Source organism: Columba livia, chromosome 8, assembly GCF_036013475.1.
Source record: "Columba livia isolate bColLiv1 breed racing homer chromosome 8, bColLiv1.pat.W.v2, whole genome shotgun sequence".
Taxonomy (NCBI): Eukaryota; Metazoa; Chordata; class Aves; order Columbiformes; family Columbidae; genus Columba; species Columba livia.
Genome location: NC_088609.1, coordinates 12,792,509 through 12,811,455, shown reverse-complemented (window position 1 = coordinate 12,811,455; position 18,947 = coordinate 12,792,509). Strand labels below are relative to the sequence as shown.

At 39.2% G+C, this 18,947-nt stretch overlaps 2 protein-coding genes across 27 annotated transcripts in view; one reads left to right on the top strand and one right to left on the bottom strand.

Moving 5' to 3' along the window:
• Nucleotides 1-327: 327 nt before the first annotated feature.
• MYSM1 (Myb like, SWIRM and MPN domains 1) lies at nucleotides 328-18,535 on the bottom strand. Of its 5 annotated transcripts, none has more exons than XR_010474280.1 (20): nucleotides 18,386-18,535; nucleotides 16,079-16,154; nucleotides 15,804-15,874; nucleotides 15,040-15,117; nucleotides 14,876-14,902; nucleotides 14,404-14,482; nucleotides 13,626-13,724; nucleotides 12,259-13,022; nucleotides 10,924-11,054; nucleotides 9,664-9,767; nucleotides 8,621-8,698; nucleotides 7,436-7,524; nucleotides 7,046-7,100; nucleotides 6,912-6,962; nucleotides 6,151-6,225; nucleotides 5,682-5,883; nucleotides 5,343-5,475; nucleotides 3,354-3,459; nucleotides 3,173-3,230; nucleotides 328-2,304 (listed from the first exon to the last, which is right to left on the bottom strand). XR_010474280.1 is itself a non-coding variant. In XM_065072024.1 (20 exons), exons 1-20 carry the CDS (start codon nucleotides 18,451-18,453, stop codon nucleotides 2,998-3,000), a joined length of 2,334 nt encoding a protein of 777 aa, XP_064928096.1. In that variant the 5' UTR covers nucleotides 18,454-18,535; the 3' UTR covers nucleotides 328-2,997. The 5 variants fall into 5 exon arrangements, 4 of the variants coding, with proteins under 4 accessions (XP_064928096.1, XP_064928094.1, XP_064928095.1 ...); XM_065072024.1 differs by having other exon boundaries at nucleotides 328-3,000; nucleotides 5,682-5,870; XM_065072022.1 differs by having other exon boundaries at nucleotides 5,682-5,870.
• Nucleotides 18,505-18,947, top strand: part of FGGY (FGGY carbohydrate kinase domain containing) — a 309,627-nt gene continuing 309,184 nt past the window's right edge. For 5 of the 22 annotated variants that reach the window (XR_010474282.1, XM_065072063.1, XM_065072061.1 and 2 more), the window contains exon 1: nucleotides 18,513-18,600. The gene's annotated coding sequence lies outside the window, so the exon portion shown is untranslated. Of the gene's footprint in view, nucleotides 18,601-18,947 lie in introns of all 22 variants that reach the window. The other 17 variants (XM_065072037.1, XM_065072054.1, XM_065072033.1 and 14 more) reach the window with 12 other exon arrangements.

Below are 18,947 nucleotides of genomic sequence, written 5' to 3'. Positions count from 1 at the left end.
CAAACAGCTTCAAAAAAATGTTTTACTCAAAGCTTTTCTTATGTGACATAACTGTGAAATTCAATTAATATAACTGTATTACTTTAACTCTTTTTAATCATTGCACTTTGTTACCACTAGTAGGGTAATACTGACATCTACCTTCAAATGGCTGGGAACAGACCATACGTGGACAACAAATATTATCTACTTCCTATTGCTGTTAGACAAGAGGTTCAAAATTATCTTCCTACAAATCAGAACTAATTACAGCTTTCAGTACATATGTTTATATGGTGTGATTTTTCTAGAGAGTAACCTATGCAAAAACTGCACCAGAATACCTAGTTAAACTAGGAACAGAGAAAGTCATGCAATATTTTTAATTAGGAAATCCCAAAGATGACATTTTAGAATATATGCAGACTGAGTCAACATGCCTTATGTAGGGGGATACACCAAGTTTGTAAACTCCACACAGTAGTGGGACCTAAAGCTGTGCACCAGCAGATCTGCACGTCAACGACAGCAGAGAATGTTCACTGATATTTTTAAGCCCTCAGCTCTTGAATCTGCACTGGCAGAATCTCTGAGTACCCAGAGCTCATGTTTTCATACCATCAGGTTCTGCACCTTTTACTTCATAACAGAAAGAGACCAACGTTTTATGAGACATGATAAAAAAAGTCCAGTTAATACCTGTAATGGAGTTCCCTTGCTGGGATGCAACTCCAGAATGTTAAAGCTTTTCAAACTCTTCATACAAATGAAAAGCTGAAGTTAAAAATGCAAACATATAAAATCTTAAAATGCCATTCATATTATGTAGAACTAGAGATGTACACACACATGTATATATATATTTTAAATAAGAATTGAGTCCATAGTCACCTCTCTGGATATAAACTCAAGGTCTTGCTTGTTTCATGTTTTCAAATATATTTCAGACCCCTCTGAGAAATTCTGCCCAAAGTAATTCTGTGTAAATAGTAATAACTGTACACAAGTCATGTTTCCTCATGACTTAGAAAGCAAAATTTAAAGCACATTTTTTCCGTAAAGATTCACAGTGATATAGCTCATGAAACATTTCCAAGTTACAATCAAGAAACTTTTCAATCAGGATCAATTTATGACTATCTGAATATACACTTGTATGGAATTATAGCTGAAGAACTGATACAAACTAGTATGTTTTCTTCTCAAACTGCACATTATAGAGAATACTCTCAATATAGAAGTTGGTGTTTTGGGTTTTTTTTTCCTTTAAAAAGACAAATAGATTTCTGCTTGGTGCACAAAGTTTGCCGTCAATCGAGAGCTCTTGTTTCCACAGGAAACAGCAGCAATTAGAAGCGGACAAATCACAATGATCTGGCAGAACAACATAATATCTCCCTGCAGAATGGAAGACCAGAAAGATCACAACCTGTAGCAAGACAGGAATCACCATTTCCACTGGAAACAAGCACAACTGCTACTGAGAAGTCATGAAAACTTGCCAGCTTTTCCTCCCCAATATAGAAGGAGGATGGCCAAGAACAGGCCAAAAAGCTACTTGACCATAGGGATCAATGGGGAGAGAAAAATGAAAAAGGGGGGAGGGGGCAGGGGGGCGGAAAATCAGATGATGTATTAAACTACAACTGAATAAAACTTCAGACTGGATACCAGGGAAGTGTGAAATCAGTGAGCTACAATATTTCATTTTAGTTAAGTTTCTATTTTGTGAATTCATTCAAACTTAAAATATCTAAAGCATTAAGGAACAAATTCATTCAGCATTAGGTGTGTACCTGGAGGGAGCAAGGAAGGGAAAATTCCCAAACCGAATGACTTGAGAGCGGACAAACTCTCCTGGAAGACTGAGGTACAGTATCCTTGAGAGGCTGTCCTCTGTCCCCATGGCAGACTGTTGGTCAATCAATCAGTTCTGTGGCACTCATGGTTTACAAACAGTATTAAGTGCTTCAGCGTGTAGTCAGGTCACACACATCAGGAGTTTTTCAAATTATGTTTAAACCGTAACAATGACACTGGATTCTCTAACAGTAACTACTAGACTGGATAATCATTCTGAAAGAGTTCACATAATGGAGAGGAGGGGAAGAAAACGAAAAAATAAAATCAAAACTCCATCATTTTGTTTTGTTAACATCATCACATTGACAAGTCATTTGAAGGTTCATTCTCATTTTCTTCAGCATTACTCTTTTTTTCACTCTTGTATGTGGAAAGGAATAAGTTTTCTATCTGTGTCAAGAACTCTTCAGCAACGAAGCAGTTTGTTACCTTGCCCAAAGTCTTCCTCATACATTCCAAAAGCTAATCAAAAGAAAAGGAGATTTTTTAAAATTGTCATTTTTCCTGAGGGTTGTTTTTTGTCTTTTTATTCCCCATCCCCCCCTTTCTAGCTGATAAGTATTCCAAAGGGATTTTTTTTTCAATTTATTTAGGATTAACACTACAGAAGTATTCAACTGCACGACATAAATTTTAGACAGGAACAGTCACACAGGAACACATCGGTGATTTAAAACCAATTCTTTACAACTAATTACACAATAGCTAAATTCAAGAGTATTCTACCAATTCAATTTCCGATTTAAATTGTTTATAAGCGAAGTCATCTGGAGAGGAAAAAAAAATAGATGCGGGTAATTATAGTGTATGTATTTTCTGTTTATCTTTTGCTTTAGGCAGATTTTCTGTCTTCTTTGTGCAATTACTATTAGAGCTGTAATTATTTACCATTTCATAACAATTACTACACTGACTGGAAAATTAAAGTTCTCGCTTAGGTGTGACAAACGCAGCACAGCGCTACTTTCCTGACGGAACAAAGGGCTCGAAGTTCAAATTTTCTCCCAAAACACATGCAGCTCTCCACGCTGAAAGCGCACAACGTGCTGAGAGGAGACATGAACAATTTGCCTCATTCTTCTCCAAACTGAGGTTAAAACTTGGTATCTGCACATCACTGTTGTCCCCAGCTCTCTTCAATGAACATCCTTCTTTTCACTGTGTTTGTAAGTAAATAAGCTGCACATTAGATGTCATTTATTGTGATTAGTTTACATCTCTGATTTGTAAAAATGTAACATCAGGTGACTTCTGATGATATGAAACAGATTTGTATTTAAAACAACATTTAGAATTTTAAAAAGTTAAAAAATAAAAGAAGAAAACTTACTTTCTGCAAACAAGTCAAGTCAGAATCTCTGTGAAAGATTTTATCCATGGGGACACTGCTGTTGAGAGAAAAACAAAGAACAGTGCTGTAGGAAGCAGACACACGTCTTTACTGACACAGCAATAACAAACATGCAAAAATTTGAAACTGGCTATTCTTTAGAATGGAAGTAGACATATACCTGTGGCAGAATCTGTATTTTTCAATTATCCATCTCGTTTTTTCAAATACTAATTCCCACTGAGGTTCCTCCAACATCTGCTGCACTTCAAATTTGTAAGGCAGGCCTGTAATCAATGGAACGTGATTATTCAGTGTTTCTAGTTCACTCAACCTTTTTTTTTAGCTTTTTTAGTTTAAGGTGCAATCCTTTCCTTTCCCAGAACTGTTCATAATTTATTATCAACTGCAGCAGCTTGCAGCCCCGTTCCTTGCCAACGTTAAGGAGGTTGAACTAGAAGCATGACGTAGTTTGGATTCCAAATGTAATTTTGCTGGGAGGAGGGAACAAACCTGTTCTCTCCCCGCTCCACCCTCACCAATTCCTCCTACCACAAGGGAGCACACTGAAATCTACATTACAGCAAAATGGCAAAATGAATTTTATTTTTATAACTTAGTACCACTTGTCTCTCCATGTGGTTATTAAGTGAATAAAAAGATTTTGTTTTTCATGTACAAATTGGCTGGTGAAACAGCTGACTATTGTTCTAGATTTCAGAGGAACTTTGCTCCTAAAGGAAGAAATTCTTCTAGTTTATCACAGGTGAGGGAAGAGGAAGGTAGAAAGTATTCTAAAGAAAGACCAGAGAATTACTTGCAGAACACAATGCAGTTACCAAAAATCGGGGAGAAAGAAAGAGGATGTAAATTTCAGTATATCATTAACAACAACAACAAAAAACTTTTCCAAGATCATAAGGATTTAATACGATGAAATACATGCTTTCCTACTAGACCTCAAAGTGAAAAGAAAGCAATAAATACAATTTGCTATTTGAACGCATCTCAAATCTGAAGTGTTCAGTGCAGAATGCAATTCCAAGAGTAAGAATTAATCTACAGAAATATTTATGGATCATATAAAATACGAAGCTTTGTTCATTTGCGCAGTACTATGGTGCTACTGCCACGCTACAGCTTTTCCAAAGAGCAGGATAAGATACTATTTTGTAAAAAGCTGCTTTCAGGAGATAAATATTAAGTCACCTCAGACAAAAAAAATTATGCAACCATAAAATGTCTATTTCTAAGGGCAGATAAAGTTTATAATGATTTTAGCTCCCCACCACAGTGGGAAATAAGGATAAAATGAGGGTACGATCAGTGTGGTAAACAGGAATTACTGCCCAGATGGGGAGCTGTCGGCTCACACGGCCACTGCTGGTGCCTTGCCAAGGAAAACGGAAACCTCGGAGTTTGGATGCAAAAATCAGGACTTAAACATGGGGAGGGAGGAGAAGAGAGAAGAGGCAGCTACCATAACCATGTATGGTTATCATGGAATTGTCCTCAAATTAATGTCAGGCAATGAGCAGAAGACCCGATCATCAATTTTACATAACATCTTCCTAACTATTCAAAAAAGGAAAACATCCCGTTTTCATGAAATGGCAATGACACGTTTAATTTGATCTCTTCGGCTGGGATTCTGGCCAGCACAGCATTTCAGCTTCCGTATCTTGCCTTTTCCTGGACAGCTGCCAAGGCTGACCTTTTGACCTTCTGAACACTCAGGTACTCAAATCAGCATTTTTGGCTACTAAAGCAGGCAATTCTTTGCTATTATACTTTTGTGTCCTTGATCAGAGGATCTGTTCAGAATTTTGTAAGGCAGCAAAATATAAGTAATACCTGTAAAGCAGTTTCTCAGTTATTCATATGGATACTGTATGTAAATAACAGTGACCATTGTCCCAACCCTTTATGGATTGTGGGAAATACTAATACAGAAAATTAATTTTCTGCCTATTTATACCTCTATATTCTTGTCATAACAGCAAGGATTACTTGCAGGGCTACTCTTTAAGTGAAACTCCTGGTTCTGTACAGCACAAGTTACCAACATAAATATATAAATACCTATTTCTTAAGTTCAAGAGCAGACAACATTTTTCCCCTTAGTATTCAAAAGAAAAATTAAGACAATGAATAAAATATCAGTACTTACGGTAGGAACCATCAGAACTGAGCTCATCACTAATTACTAGACATGTAATCTGAGAGTATGGAAGAGGATTATTTCGGTTGTAAGGACTTATAATCATTCCAATGAACATGGCACCGCCCCTGGAGAAATAACTCTAAAAAACCAAAAAAACGCACAAAAAAAGCACATACAAGGAATACAACCTTTTTCACAACAGCATAGAATTTAAGTCAATTTATGAATGATTTAAGATGCATTAGAGCAATCATGTGTATTAACATTGTAAATACAAGGGAGGCATTAAGGTTGGGGGGTGGGGGTTGCTATTTATTTATTTTCAAGGTACAGCCCAGCAAGTACCTGGTATTTAGCTTGAGTGTCAATATCTCGTATGGAGGGGTTGGGGTCGAAGGCCGGGTGGGAATGGTACCAGCCCAGAACGCTGTACCCTCTGGCAGCCAGCGCCTCCGAGGCCTGCGTTTGGGACACCGGATCCATCTCGCACTGCAGGCCTGTGCTGAGGCTGTTGCACGGCTCTGCTGCACAAACCTGTTAAGAAAGCCTCCAGATGGATAAATGCAAGAAATCTCCATCAGTTAAATACAATTTAAAGAATTTGAAGAGTCATATATCAGACCTTCCTCACTATAGAGTTGACAGGCCAACACTTGAGCGTAACTCTAACACTTCAAGGCTACAGTAATTAACTTCAACTTTACTATGTTTAATTAGTTGCCCTTCAGAAATAATACTTACATCTATTCAAATTATATCTATTATCCTAACAGTTTTAACCTTTTACAGAAAATGTAAAGAGACAAACACTTACTTCTACGATTTTATCAGCTTCAGAGTATCTTCCACCTAGCAGGCCTATTACTTCTGCCATAGACACATGAGAATGCTAAAATGATATTAAACAATTATTAAAGTCCAAGTTGTATAATTTCTCCGAGTTTTGATCTGCACACGACAGAATACATTGGCTTCACAGCTACAAGTCAGTAATTTCTCAATGGCATTTAGAAGGAAAACTTCGGAAGCTAAGGACTCTCAAATACCCAGCATTTCAAATGGAAAATAATATGTTTGCTTCCTACATACACACTGGTATTTAGCACATTTGTATAATGATTCCATACATGATGTGATGGCAGCTCCAAAAACTGAAGCCTGTGCAATGTTGTGCAGTGTTCAACAACCACAAGTTTTGGTACAACCTGTTGTTATTAAAAAAGCCACACACATTGCTTTATAAACACTAAATCAATTTCCAGACCAGCAGAAAAACAGCCCATGATGTTTCAAAATGACAGTCTATCTTAGAAGGTAGCTTTAAGAAAATTGTATTTAAAGTATGATGGAGAGTAGTAAATAGTAACAGTCTTATTAGTGCACAATCATTTACCTTCTAGAAAAATTAAGCACAATATAAAAAAAAAGCATTAATCTTAATGGCTTTTATTGAATACCAGATTCTCACTTGTAGGAGGAATGAAGTACTGTATTTCTCAATCTTATATTGCTCATTAAAAAACCCAACACAATATATACAAGATAGCTTTTTGAAATATAAAACTTAGTTCTCACCAAATCCATTATTAAAAGTGCTTCAGAAGACACTTTCACCTGAAAAGGTTCCTGAAATGATAAATGCAATAATGACTATAAAAAGGTAACACAAGTAATGAAGTATTCTTGATGATTCACTGATAGGTACATACCTGTTTTTCTTCAGTGAATAAACAGCATGGTATCAGCTGAAAGGGATCAAAGGAGCTATAAAACGAAAGAAAATTTCTCTGAAGGTGTAGGACAGTCAGGAAACTTTCCAAGTTTCACATTGTGTCCTTGGCAGAGGAGAAATAACCTTGTTTCTCTTTCCTGGATTTTCTAATGCCACACTGGGATGACTTCCACCCAACACAGAGACTTCACCACCCACACTTGTGACTTTCAGTACAAAACCCATGGATTACAAACATGTTATTTCAGACCATAATACATATTACAGATTTCCACCATTCCAGCCCAACAGTACCCAAGACATTTGTTTAATTTCTAGATCTATGTTTGTACATGATGAACATGATCTACGTTATATGATGTAATACCTTTTTATTTGTCTTGAACCTTTAGCAGATTTTAGAGGTTTCAGTTTCTCTTCTTCTCTTCTTCTTGCGAGTTCTTCAGCAGACAGATGCTTAAAAAAAGAAAAAAAAATAAATGTTATTAAGTGCTCTTTGAGTAGTGCTTCCAAAATCAGCTCAGAATAAATTCTGTACATCAGCATCCTCTTGATATACTATGAATTTTTGCATGTTACAAGACTACTCAGGGTAGAGGGCGACAGCTGTAGCTCAACCACACAGTGTGAAAGTAACGACCAGAGGTCTGGTCCACAATATGACTGATGAGAGAAATATTACATTCCCCCAAATCAATCAAATGCAGTAAAATCACAGCCCATCTCACAAACTGTGCATAAATGCACATGTTAGTTATAACTAAGGGGAATATCTGCCATTACAATCAGTGTCCAGAATTTATCATGACCCCTCTCTTTAGGGATGAGTGTTTTCAAACTCAATTTCAAGCCAAATCTGTATTTTGCAGAAAATGTTAGAATTATTAACCAGATTTACTGAAATGGCATTATAACACCATGGAAGTTACAGATATTTATTACTGAAGGCTTCAAATTTAAGAGGTTTTCTGTACAAGAAAAATAGGATGCTTACAGTTCCTCACTTTTTGTGGAGAGAAGGACATGCTCAAGCAGACATTATATTTCCAAGTGTTCTACAAAATATTTAAACTTGTAAGAATTTTTCTAAGAACTTCATAAACTACACTATTTCTGGGGATATTGCTGGTAGTAAAATTAATATTAGGAACTCATATCACCTGCCTTATAAGTACAAAAACCCAGGAGGATGGAAAGAAAAAAATGTAAATCTTTTGCTCCTGTCCCCTCCTGTTAGCATTAGTAAGGCAGCTAAATGAAAACAAAGGGGCATGACATCTCCTACAAGACAAGGCAAAGAGCTTTGCATGCATAAAACCGTGTAGGGCCATCCGTGCTCACACATGAACACCTTTGTCAACACCAAGTACCACCCTATTTAGCAGCAGCAAGAGGTAACAGCTGCTACATTATTTTCAAATTGTTGCTTCCACAAAGAGAGGTTAAGTACCTATTACACAACTGTTTCCCTTCTAGATTTGATGCAACACCAGCTGCAAGCAATTAGCAAGAATTAATTCTGTAAGGAAAGTTTAAACCACAGAAGGGTTACCTCAAATGTCTGTCCTTCCAAATCCTTTGCATCACACCAGTTTCCCCAAGGGTCTCGCACTCGCCGTCTTCTTGTACGCTGCAACGAGCAAATAAATATGAGTCAATGATCATACTCCTGAAAAAACTGCATTTACTTTATTTAATCAGCCATAAGCACATTGCCCATAAGGTTACTGCCACGTGAAAGTAACTAATACTGTGACATATTTCCAGAAAAGAAAGAACACCCTGCAATTCTGCAGAATTAAGTAGTTCACAATCTGTCATAAAATATCAACAGTGAGGCTTTAAGGCTGTAAGGTTTTTAAGGCTATAAAGTGTAACACCTGCTTGATGCTCCATGGATCACTCTGACAGCAACAGCGCATTATCATCCAGCTCTGAATTATAGCTCAGACAACACAAAAAGCTATAAAACCAGTATGTTTACATCTAATGTATGCTACACCTCTTTATCCTTCAATTTATTTTTTTTAGTTGGATTGATTTATTTTTCCTTCCATCAGCTGACTTATTTTGCTATGAAGTACTTAAAAATGCTAAATGTGAATATGAAAATTAAATCTGGCAAGCCTTGGCAATTCATGTAGTAATAAATGAGTCACTACTAATTGTGTACGTAAGGCTCTCAAGCAAGTCCTATCATACACCTAGCATACTTAACAGTTCAAATGCAAGCAACTTAATCACACACTACCAACACACTCCACTATTTTCTGGCTAATACAGGCTAATAAATTAAGGAGAGGTAGGAAGGAAGGGAAAGGTAGGTAGAAAGGTAGGGCTGCAGGGAAAGGACAAACAACTGCACTTACGTATCTGAGCAGAAATACAATGTGTAAGAGAGCAGAAGTTAGGGCAGACACCCGTCAAATTGCAGAACTTGGATTCAGACTGATGCTTGAATTACAGAGCATTCTAATGAACCCACAAAATGAGAAGAAATTTCCTGAGCTGCCCTAGTTTGAAAACGAAAATTGAAAAGCCCTTCTCCATGCTGAATTGTTATTTGTTGCCCCCACCTCCCTTGCCCAAACGTACCATGGACTGCAGGCGCTGAGCAAGCTGGTACGCTTCCACTGTGTCTTTGCCTTCCCTGGAGCGTGCTTTATCAGCAGGCTGGGGGCGGTTATAGACAGCCTGTTCTACAGGATACGGAAAAGATACACACTGTACTTCAGTAAAGTACAAAGCCAATTGTTTCCGACACAGGGCCAAGAACGACATAGATAAATGGTAACAACAAATGCCACAAATACAGAAGCAACAGCAATAATCCCTAAACAAAAGACATCTCTTAGTGGCAATATTACTATTATATAGCCCTCTCCCACTACCACAGCAGTTTTAAGACAGGAAAACCTCCTTCCTTCTTGTTAATTTATTTCTAATAACCTCTACTTCAGACTAAAAGTATTTGCAGGCTATTCATTCTCTGCTAGATGACTGCCATTCAGCTTTGGACCAAAAATCAATCTAGGGACTCTACACCAACATCGACTTATAGGTGCATATATACTTTTAACATGTCACTCCAGTTTAACGTTTGAATCTTGTAAAAACTAGTCCTGAGGATGAAGATACGTTTTTATTATTTATTTGGGAAATAGTTATAATTCAGAATAGGAAAAGAAACAACTTGAATTCTGTCTTACATGGAGGGAGGGCAGAATTTCAGAAACAACAGGTATCACGAAAAAAAAAATCCAATACTAGACACACAGAAAAGCACGAAAAAAGAAAAATACACTCTACCAGTTGGTGTGCATAAGGGGGGGAAAGGTCTTTTGAGCAAAACAAAAAATCCATAATCTTGTAAGCAGGTTACAAACTCCTCTAGGTTTTCCAAGGTCATGAGAGACAATCTGCTGAGAAGGTTCTCCCTAGTAAGGATTAACATGTATCCTTCTGCGTGAGCCGTACGCCCTACACTGACTTCAACATTAGTGTCAAAATAGCCTACAGCCATATTCAGGTTGGAACATGACCACACTAACTACAGTCCAAAGATTCTCTTTTGCAGAACTTAAATATAACAACAATTACTATTTAAGACATTGAATGTCCAGAGAAGTTGAAAGATTATCCACATGGATGCTTGATTCTGTTTAAGTGTGGTCATCCATGCTTCAATGAAGTGAAGTTATGACTTTCCAAGACACATCTACTAACCTTACTGTTTACCCTGTAGATGAAAATACTAATTTTAATTTTAAAAAGCTAACAATCAACAACAGATGTGTTCAGCAAGAGCTGATTGGAATTTAAGTTCTGAACCGATTCCAACAAAAATATCTTTACCACAGCCAAAGTTGATTGCTCCTATTAATTCCAAGTACGTGTGGATCCGTCCAATGCAGTTAACATCGCCACAGTTCTTCAGGCCTGGACGTACCGAAGTCTTATTCAGGTATTTGGGTTTACATCTCTCCCTAAAATAAAGTACAGCATATTGTCAAATAGTAAAACAAATCACAGGGGGAAGAAGGAATTGTGTGACTTAAAGTGAGGTTAAGTGCTCTTTTCTCTCCACAACGCACACACTACACACCACTATGCAAGAGCTATCACAGCAAAAATATGAATTTCACAAAACACATGATTTGCCTTATTATTTATTATGTTTTGCTATTTACACACATGCATACTTGTGCAGAGTGAAACTTATGTCTATGCATTAAACTCTTCAACACAACTGGTGCCAGGAAGTAATGACTTACTCAGAAGTACTACAATACTGTTAAATTGATATAAGAACATCTGCATCACATTAGACTAAATAGTTCATATAATCACAGGCTTCCTTGGTGTAATAAATAAATTCATTTTCACTCTCTATGCACTTACACTTGCTTTTAAACTGATACTGAATCGTTTCAGTTCAACACATCTCTGGTCTGGAATTTGAGAGTTTCTCTGCAAGCAGAGTAAACTGTCAATACTAAGACAACTAAATGAGAACAGAGTTAACTTGGCAATTCTTTCTACAGAAAAGCAAGTAAACCAACAGAGTGAGCACACAGAACTGTGAGCAGAAAAAACTGTATATTGAGCCTGCTACCACAAATCACTAAGGGTCCTTAAAATGATTCTTTGGAGATGGAATATAAAATATCCAAGCGTATAAGCACTAATGCAAATGGATTCCTCATTGGAAGTATTTTTTTTTTGTCAAAACTATCTGTTCTAGCACAGACTATTTCTTCTAGCCGTCCTTCTGTAAAGGTAGTACTACAGACCTCATTCCAGAATTAATTTCATCAGTTACTCTGAGGAAACATTTGTTAAAATCATATATGCATTCTTACATACAGGATGACAAAAATTGGAAGAAAATAGCATAGCCAAAATAGATACAGATTGTTCTGATATGGAACACACATTTTGATAGTGCTTCAAAGTATTTTCACTGCTTAGCTTCCAGAACGTAAGAAAAAAAACAAACTGGAAAGATGCAAAAGAAGCATTAATGATGTGTGCTGTTCACTGGCAATCTTTAAAACACTACCATAAAATTTATTTTACTCTTTTTAGAAGTGAGCTATTAGTAAAAGTGTGTTTTAACTATTATACAACAAAGTAGGACACAAATCATCTTAATTGCTTATTTCAGTAAGTGAAATTAATGCATCTTACCATTGATCCAAAATATAATTCCTAATTTTCAAATAACGCTCTGGTGTTTTGGCCTGGCGCCCTTCAAAAAATTCAGGAATAGCTTGCTTTTCTTCTTCCAGAATGATGCTTCTGTCAACCTCCACTTCTTGCTCAGGTGGTTTAAGCTCCTCAGCTTCTTCTTGAGGATCGTCATCCACTTGGCAGGGAGAAGGAAAGAGCAATCCATTATCAGCCAGCTCTCTCTGCTCCTCGTTAAGCTCCTGATCAGTTACTTGTCTAGTACCACCAGATGTTACTAATCTGCCTTGTTTGGCTTTCTCAAGAAAATTATTGTGCTGCTGAAAATCCAATTTCACAGATTTATCACTGTTCAGGTGCTGAGAGCATGTTGCTGCAAGACCTGGAAATACTAACGCATCCACTGGATCTTGCTTGATATGTTGAGGATATTCTTTAGGTAAAGAAATTGCAGAACCACGTCCAACAGATGAAAAAAAACATTCCATTCCTTTCATTTCTTCAACCGGACTTTTTGAAACAACAGATAACTCAGATTTTCCAGTTTCTTGCTGGAAGGTAGAAGAAAACAGTTCATCCATGTCATCAGTTATGTCCACTTCTTCATCATCTGACAGCTTTTCAATTTTCACTGCATTCAGATTGGGGTCTGCACGGCCTCTCAAGTTTCCAGATGACCATGCTTCTACCTGCATCCCATCTTCAACAGGAAGACTGCTACCACACTGACTTTGCTCTTCTTTTTCAGAATCACCATTTTTTGCCTTAGGAAAATATAAAATAATTTTAGAAGGGAAAACCAAAACAACTCCTTCTGCCTCCCAAATTGTCTGCTGTTCAAGCAAAATAGTTCTGACTTTCTGAAGTGTTTCTCCCTCATCTTACCTTTTCAATACATTTTAAGCCATTGCAATTGACTTTTACACAGCATCATAGGTATACTTTTAGCCCAAGTGTAAATTTACATATAATTCCATTCAAAAAACACCAGACCATAGTAATTTCTTCTTAAATGCCCCTGAAGTCTCAAATGAAGCTAAAACTACAACACAGCCAAAACAGCTGTATAGTGGAATCTAATTATTTTCAGACTAACAACCAATAGTATAAGAAACTAGTTATACTACATTTATTGTTTAGTTATATCAGCAATAAACACACTGAAGTCATACTAGGAATTTGAAACCAGGTCTGACTTCATATTTACATCTGCAAATAAGTATAGACCATTTTTCTGTATATGGGAATGAATAGAGTATGTACTTTAATGGCAGTACTCTGAAAAGACAGATTAAAAATCCAGTTATTTGTACAACAGCACCCTTGTCAACCAGCCTTTTTGCTACATACAGAGATACCCTGTTTACCTTGTTCTTAAAATACTGCCGAGCATAACTCTTTACTTGTAGAACAGTACGACTTCCCATCAACTTGGCAATTTTTGTCCACCGGCGACCAAATTTCACCTGCACAAATTTCACCACAAAGCACTTTTAAGTTACTCTGACTCTAACATTCCAAGCACTGCACTTTACTATCCAAAGAAGTTTAAAAATTCATTTGCTACAAATGCACAAACAGTACAGCAAGCACATGGTAAAGATCCTCACTACTCGAATTCTAACGAGAAGAAAACTGCATCCAACACTAAGTTATTGCTATTCTAAACTATAGGTTTTTCACCCAATTCTGGCACACTGTAAATGATGCTGCCTACTAACCCCAGGAATTCTGCTGAAATGAATTTGTATTTGGCAAAGCAGCCTCCACTACATTCAGCACTATATAAACATATAATTTCTAAAGACCTTGCAAAAGTAGTTAAAGGATTTCACTTTATTAGCTGACTTGTCTAAAGCACACACTATATTTCTTGTAGCTAACCACAGCATTATGATTGTACAATTCATAAAGCTGCATATTTGATATTTTGTGATCTCCAATTGTCATCAGCCTCACATGAACAAAATCCACTAATCAAAGCCTTTTGGGGGATCTATCAACATAAATTTTTTTTTAACACGTTAGATGTACAAAAGCAGAAGCAGATAAATATACCATGGTTATTTGTATTTACTGTTATTTTGTTATTTAAGACAAACTAATGACTTCTGTTCAAAACATGACATATATAAACAAGTTTACCAGTCCTTGTTCAAACAGCTCTTTTTCTTCTGATGTCCACTTTAATGAGTAGCTACCTGATTTTGTAGGTGATCGCACCCTGGGAAAATAGGAAACAGAATTTAGTGCTTTCTTAAAAATATATATTCTCAAATCCTAGTAACTGAAGGCAACTTCTAACAGGAGGACTGCTCCCCATCTTCTGTAAAACTCAAGGTATTGCTTAAAACATGAATGTAGCTGATAAAATATTGAGAATCGTGTCAGCTTCTCCATCACCAATAAAGGTTCAAGGCAACACAGCATTCATGAGTAACAAATGGTACAGAAATACACAAAAGAAGGAAACAGAAAAGTTCAGGCAAGAAAGCCAACTAGAATTAACAGGGTTTTTTTCCCCACCATGCTACAAAAAAAGCAAACTAGTTTACTACAGGCCTGTTAGTACACAGAACAATAAATAAATGCAACTGAATCATTAAAATGTACGTACATGACTCTTCCAGTTTTCTTATGTGGGCTGCAAATAAAAAAAAAAGTGAAAATAAAAATTAATAATTGTGATGCTGTTGCATATCTCAGCAAATAAACCTTATTTTGGAAGGACTTTTCATTTCTTCTCATCTAACAGAATTTTTTTTCCAGAATATAGCTTACCTTTTCAAAGATCTTTTCTCTGCTTCCTTTTGATTGAGCCATATTTTTTCAGAAAGTGATTTATTTGATAAATAATATCTGAAATACTTGCTAAGCAAGTTGTTGAAGCATCAGAGGTATTTGTACACGTAAGAATTCTAATAATCATATAAATTACACTGGTTCATAATTATTCAGCTGTAGAAACAAGTAGGGCACTGCTTTCAAAACTGAAATACAATTTCACACACTCCTCTGAGCTTAATGCATGAGGAAGTGACATTTGACTTCAGCTGTTCCTTCCTGTTTTTGTCTCACATCTTGGCAGAAGTATGAATGTAGCCAGACAAAAATCAGACAGTAAACCAGTCCAAGTGAAGAACAATTCAGAAAAACACACAAACAAACAACTAGCTATTTTGGACCAGATCAGCTGTTCAATCAGGTTCGCTATGACACCACACAAATGGCTGCATCAGCACAATGCTGGGGGTGGCAATGAAAAAGCAGCTGAAGTGGGGGTGACACTACTGCTATTTTTGGTGACAGTGTCAGCTTCAATTCAACAAGTTTTGGAGTCATTTCTTGAAAAATCAGAAGCACCAGAGGAAGTTGCAGGTAGCTAGAGGATTAATTCAGGTGTTCTACCTGACTTCTGCAACCTAACTATAAGATGACAGTGCTTCAGTCATCTTAACAAGAAAAGATTTGTCCAGTTCCTCTGGAAACTGGAAGGTTTCTATTGTTACACAGGAAAACATACAAGCAAATCAGCAAAAGGATACTCTTCTTCCAACAACATTTTCTCAATGACAGCCCTGTTTTCTTCACTAATGCTGCTGTCCAGCGTCCATGGCTGCAAACAATACAAATATGTTTTAATATTTGAATTCTATCACGCTGTTATTTAAGAATCAAGTATCAATATATAATAATTTCTAAAAGTAAGCAGTAACCACTGTTAAAACTGAAAAAAGCACATGCATGGAGGGAAGAGAGTGGGGAAAACAGAAGTTCTGATAACCCTGTTAGAAGTACCGTTCATTTAAAAAATACTTACGAGACAGTTATCAGTTCTCCAAGATGAATCAAGATAGTGATCATGCAGCAAGCTTGAAGCTGTGTTTTCATGATCTCTGAAAAAAACCCCAGTGTTCAAAACAACGCAAACATATTCCGACAAAATGAAGGGTGTTATAAATAATTAACGGTGTAGTAGATAACAAAAAATGTAAAAGAAGATGACAAAATTGGATACTAAACTAAAATCCTATATTGCAGACTATATTAATTTCTTATAATATTCCATTACACATTGTATAAATCCACCTCAGTAAGTCACCTTTCTTAGTAATATCAATAGCAAGTCCTCACCTCACTGCAGAATGCCTGACAAACCAGTAAAACCCTAAACAGTAAAAAGTCTCATCCAGAGCAACTGAAAGCAGGAGGGACCATATAAAATACACACAAATTAAAGAAGCCACCATTTTACAGTCAAATAAAGAACTCTATTGTTAATATTAAGTGTTGGTGCTCTTATGGACTCCATCCAGACTATGCTTGATCTTTTCTGTAAATAACCACTTATTACTTTTAGAAATCCATCACTGATTAACACCATTGATCAACTTTCTTCTGTTTTAATGAAGCATAAAATCTCCTTAGTATTTCATGTAATTACTTATTTAGAAAAATCTTTGCTTCCAGAACATTCAGACTTAGAAAAGACTAATTAGCACTATATTTGCTGCAATGCTACCAAATTAAATTCACCTCCTATTCTGAACCGCTTTGTGCCAGTAGTTCAAACATCTTTTTATAGGTAAGGATAAATCCCCAAGTACAGCAGAAACCATTACAGCTCCTGCTGCTTTTGGAGTGGGTCAAGAAATGGGTCAGATCACCAGTCCCCTTTGCCCACTGTTCTATCTCCACCTGTGGCAGCAGGTGACACCCAGGACATCACGTGAGCCCAGCCACGGCCTTTGGTACAATCCCCTCACACTCTCCCAGCACCTGCAATTGCTCCATTTGTAGAGTTAGCATCACTTCCAATTCAGTTCAGTATCTGTTTACAGATCCCTTACCCGTTAATTTGTTCAATTAGTTTTCTGAACCTCCCTAAGTTCAACTTTCTGAACCCATCTGGCTCTGCAAGTTCACCACCCAGGGAACCACAGAATGTTCTGAGTTGGAAGGGACCCACAAGGATCATTGAGTTCAAGTCCTGTCCCCGCATAGAAAAACCCCACAGTTCATACCATGTGTCTGAGGACGTTGTCCAGTCTCTTCTTGAACACTGTCAGGCTTGGGGCCATGACACCTCCCTGGGGAGCCTGTTCCAGTGTCCAGGACCCCCTGGGTGAAGAACCGTTTCCTAATGTCCAACCTGAACCTCCCCTGGCACATCTTCCTGCCATTCCCTCAGGCTCTGTCACTGGTAACTAAAGAGGAGTTCAGCATCTGCCCTTCCTGCTCCCCTTGTGAAAAAGCTGTAGCCACCATGAGGTCTCAATCTCCTCTTCTCTAAGCTGAACAAACACAGTGACTTTAGCCGTTCCTGATATGGCTTCCTCTCCAAACACTTCATCAACTTCATAGCCTCTTCTGGACACTCTCCAATGGCTTTATATCTTTTTTTATCCTGTGTCCCCAGCCCTGCACACAGTGCTCCAGGTGAGGCTGGCCGTGCTGTGCTGGATGCACCCAGGACACGGGTCCCTCTTAGCTGCCAGGGACACTGTTGGCTCATGTTCAACTTGCTGTTGATCAGAACCCCCAGATCCTTCTCTATGGAGCTACTCTCCAGTATCTCATCCCTTAGTCTGTATGTACAGCCAAGGTTGCCGTGTCCCAGGTGCAAAATCCAACACTTGCTCTTGTTGACCTTCATGTGGTTGGTGATCGCCCAGCTCTCCAATTAGTTCAGATCCCTCTACAGGGCCTCTGTGCCCTCAAACGTGTCAACAGCTCCCGTTATTCAGGACAGCACCTTCTGTCTGCGCATTTGAAAGGAGCCTCCCAGCAGAGCCACCAAGTGCCCCCAGTGCTCGTGCCGGGGACCTGGTGGCAGCAGCTCCGTGTTCACCCCACCGCAATGACCCCACAGGCCCAGTTCGCAGGTCCTTGCCCGACAACGCTCCACATTTGCGCTCCCCCGCGTTCACGGGCCCTCACGAGACTCCAAGGTCCTTCCCTTCAGGCGCTCGCGGGAGCGCGGCCCTTCCCGGGCAGCCCCTCAGCCAGCGGCCGCGCTGCCCCCGCCACCCCCTCACGCAAACCCCGACCGCCGCGGCCACACAAACCCCGCCCGCTGGCGGGAAGAGACGCGCTCCCCGGAGCGACACAACCACCCCTCACTCACCCCGGCGCCGCCTCCCCGGGCACCGCCGCCGAATCCCCCTCGATGTCCACCTCGGGCTCCTCCGCCATGACACGGGCCCCACCACCCTCGCGAGAACAGGCGGCAGCGCCGCGCGGGTGACCGGGGCGTGCGCGGGGTGCCGCGCGTGCGCAGCCCCCTCAGCGAAGCTGCGCCCTGAGGAGAAGCCGGGACGGAGGCGGAGAGATGGCGCCGGGGTAGGCGGGGCGCACAGGGGGCGGCTGAGGGCGAGCCGGGCGCCGAGGGGCAGGAGTGGGAGGGGAACGGAAAGGGGCGAGTGTCAGGCGGGGATGGGAGAGCGCGGGAGCTGCGGGGGAAGTGCCGGCGTGACGGGGCAGAGCGGCCTGCGGCTGAGGGAGGCCCGAGCCCGCCCAGGCCGCGTGCCCCGTGCCGGCTGCTCCTTCGGGTCCGCCGCTCGCTGTGCGGCGGGGGCGGTCGGAACGGGAGGCCGGGCCGGGCCGGGCCGGGTCGTGTCGTGTCGTGTCGTGTGGTGCCTCAGGGCGGCGAGAAACCTGCCGGGAGATTCGCTTCTCCTCGGTTGCGG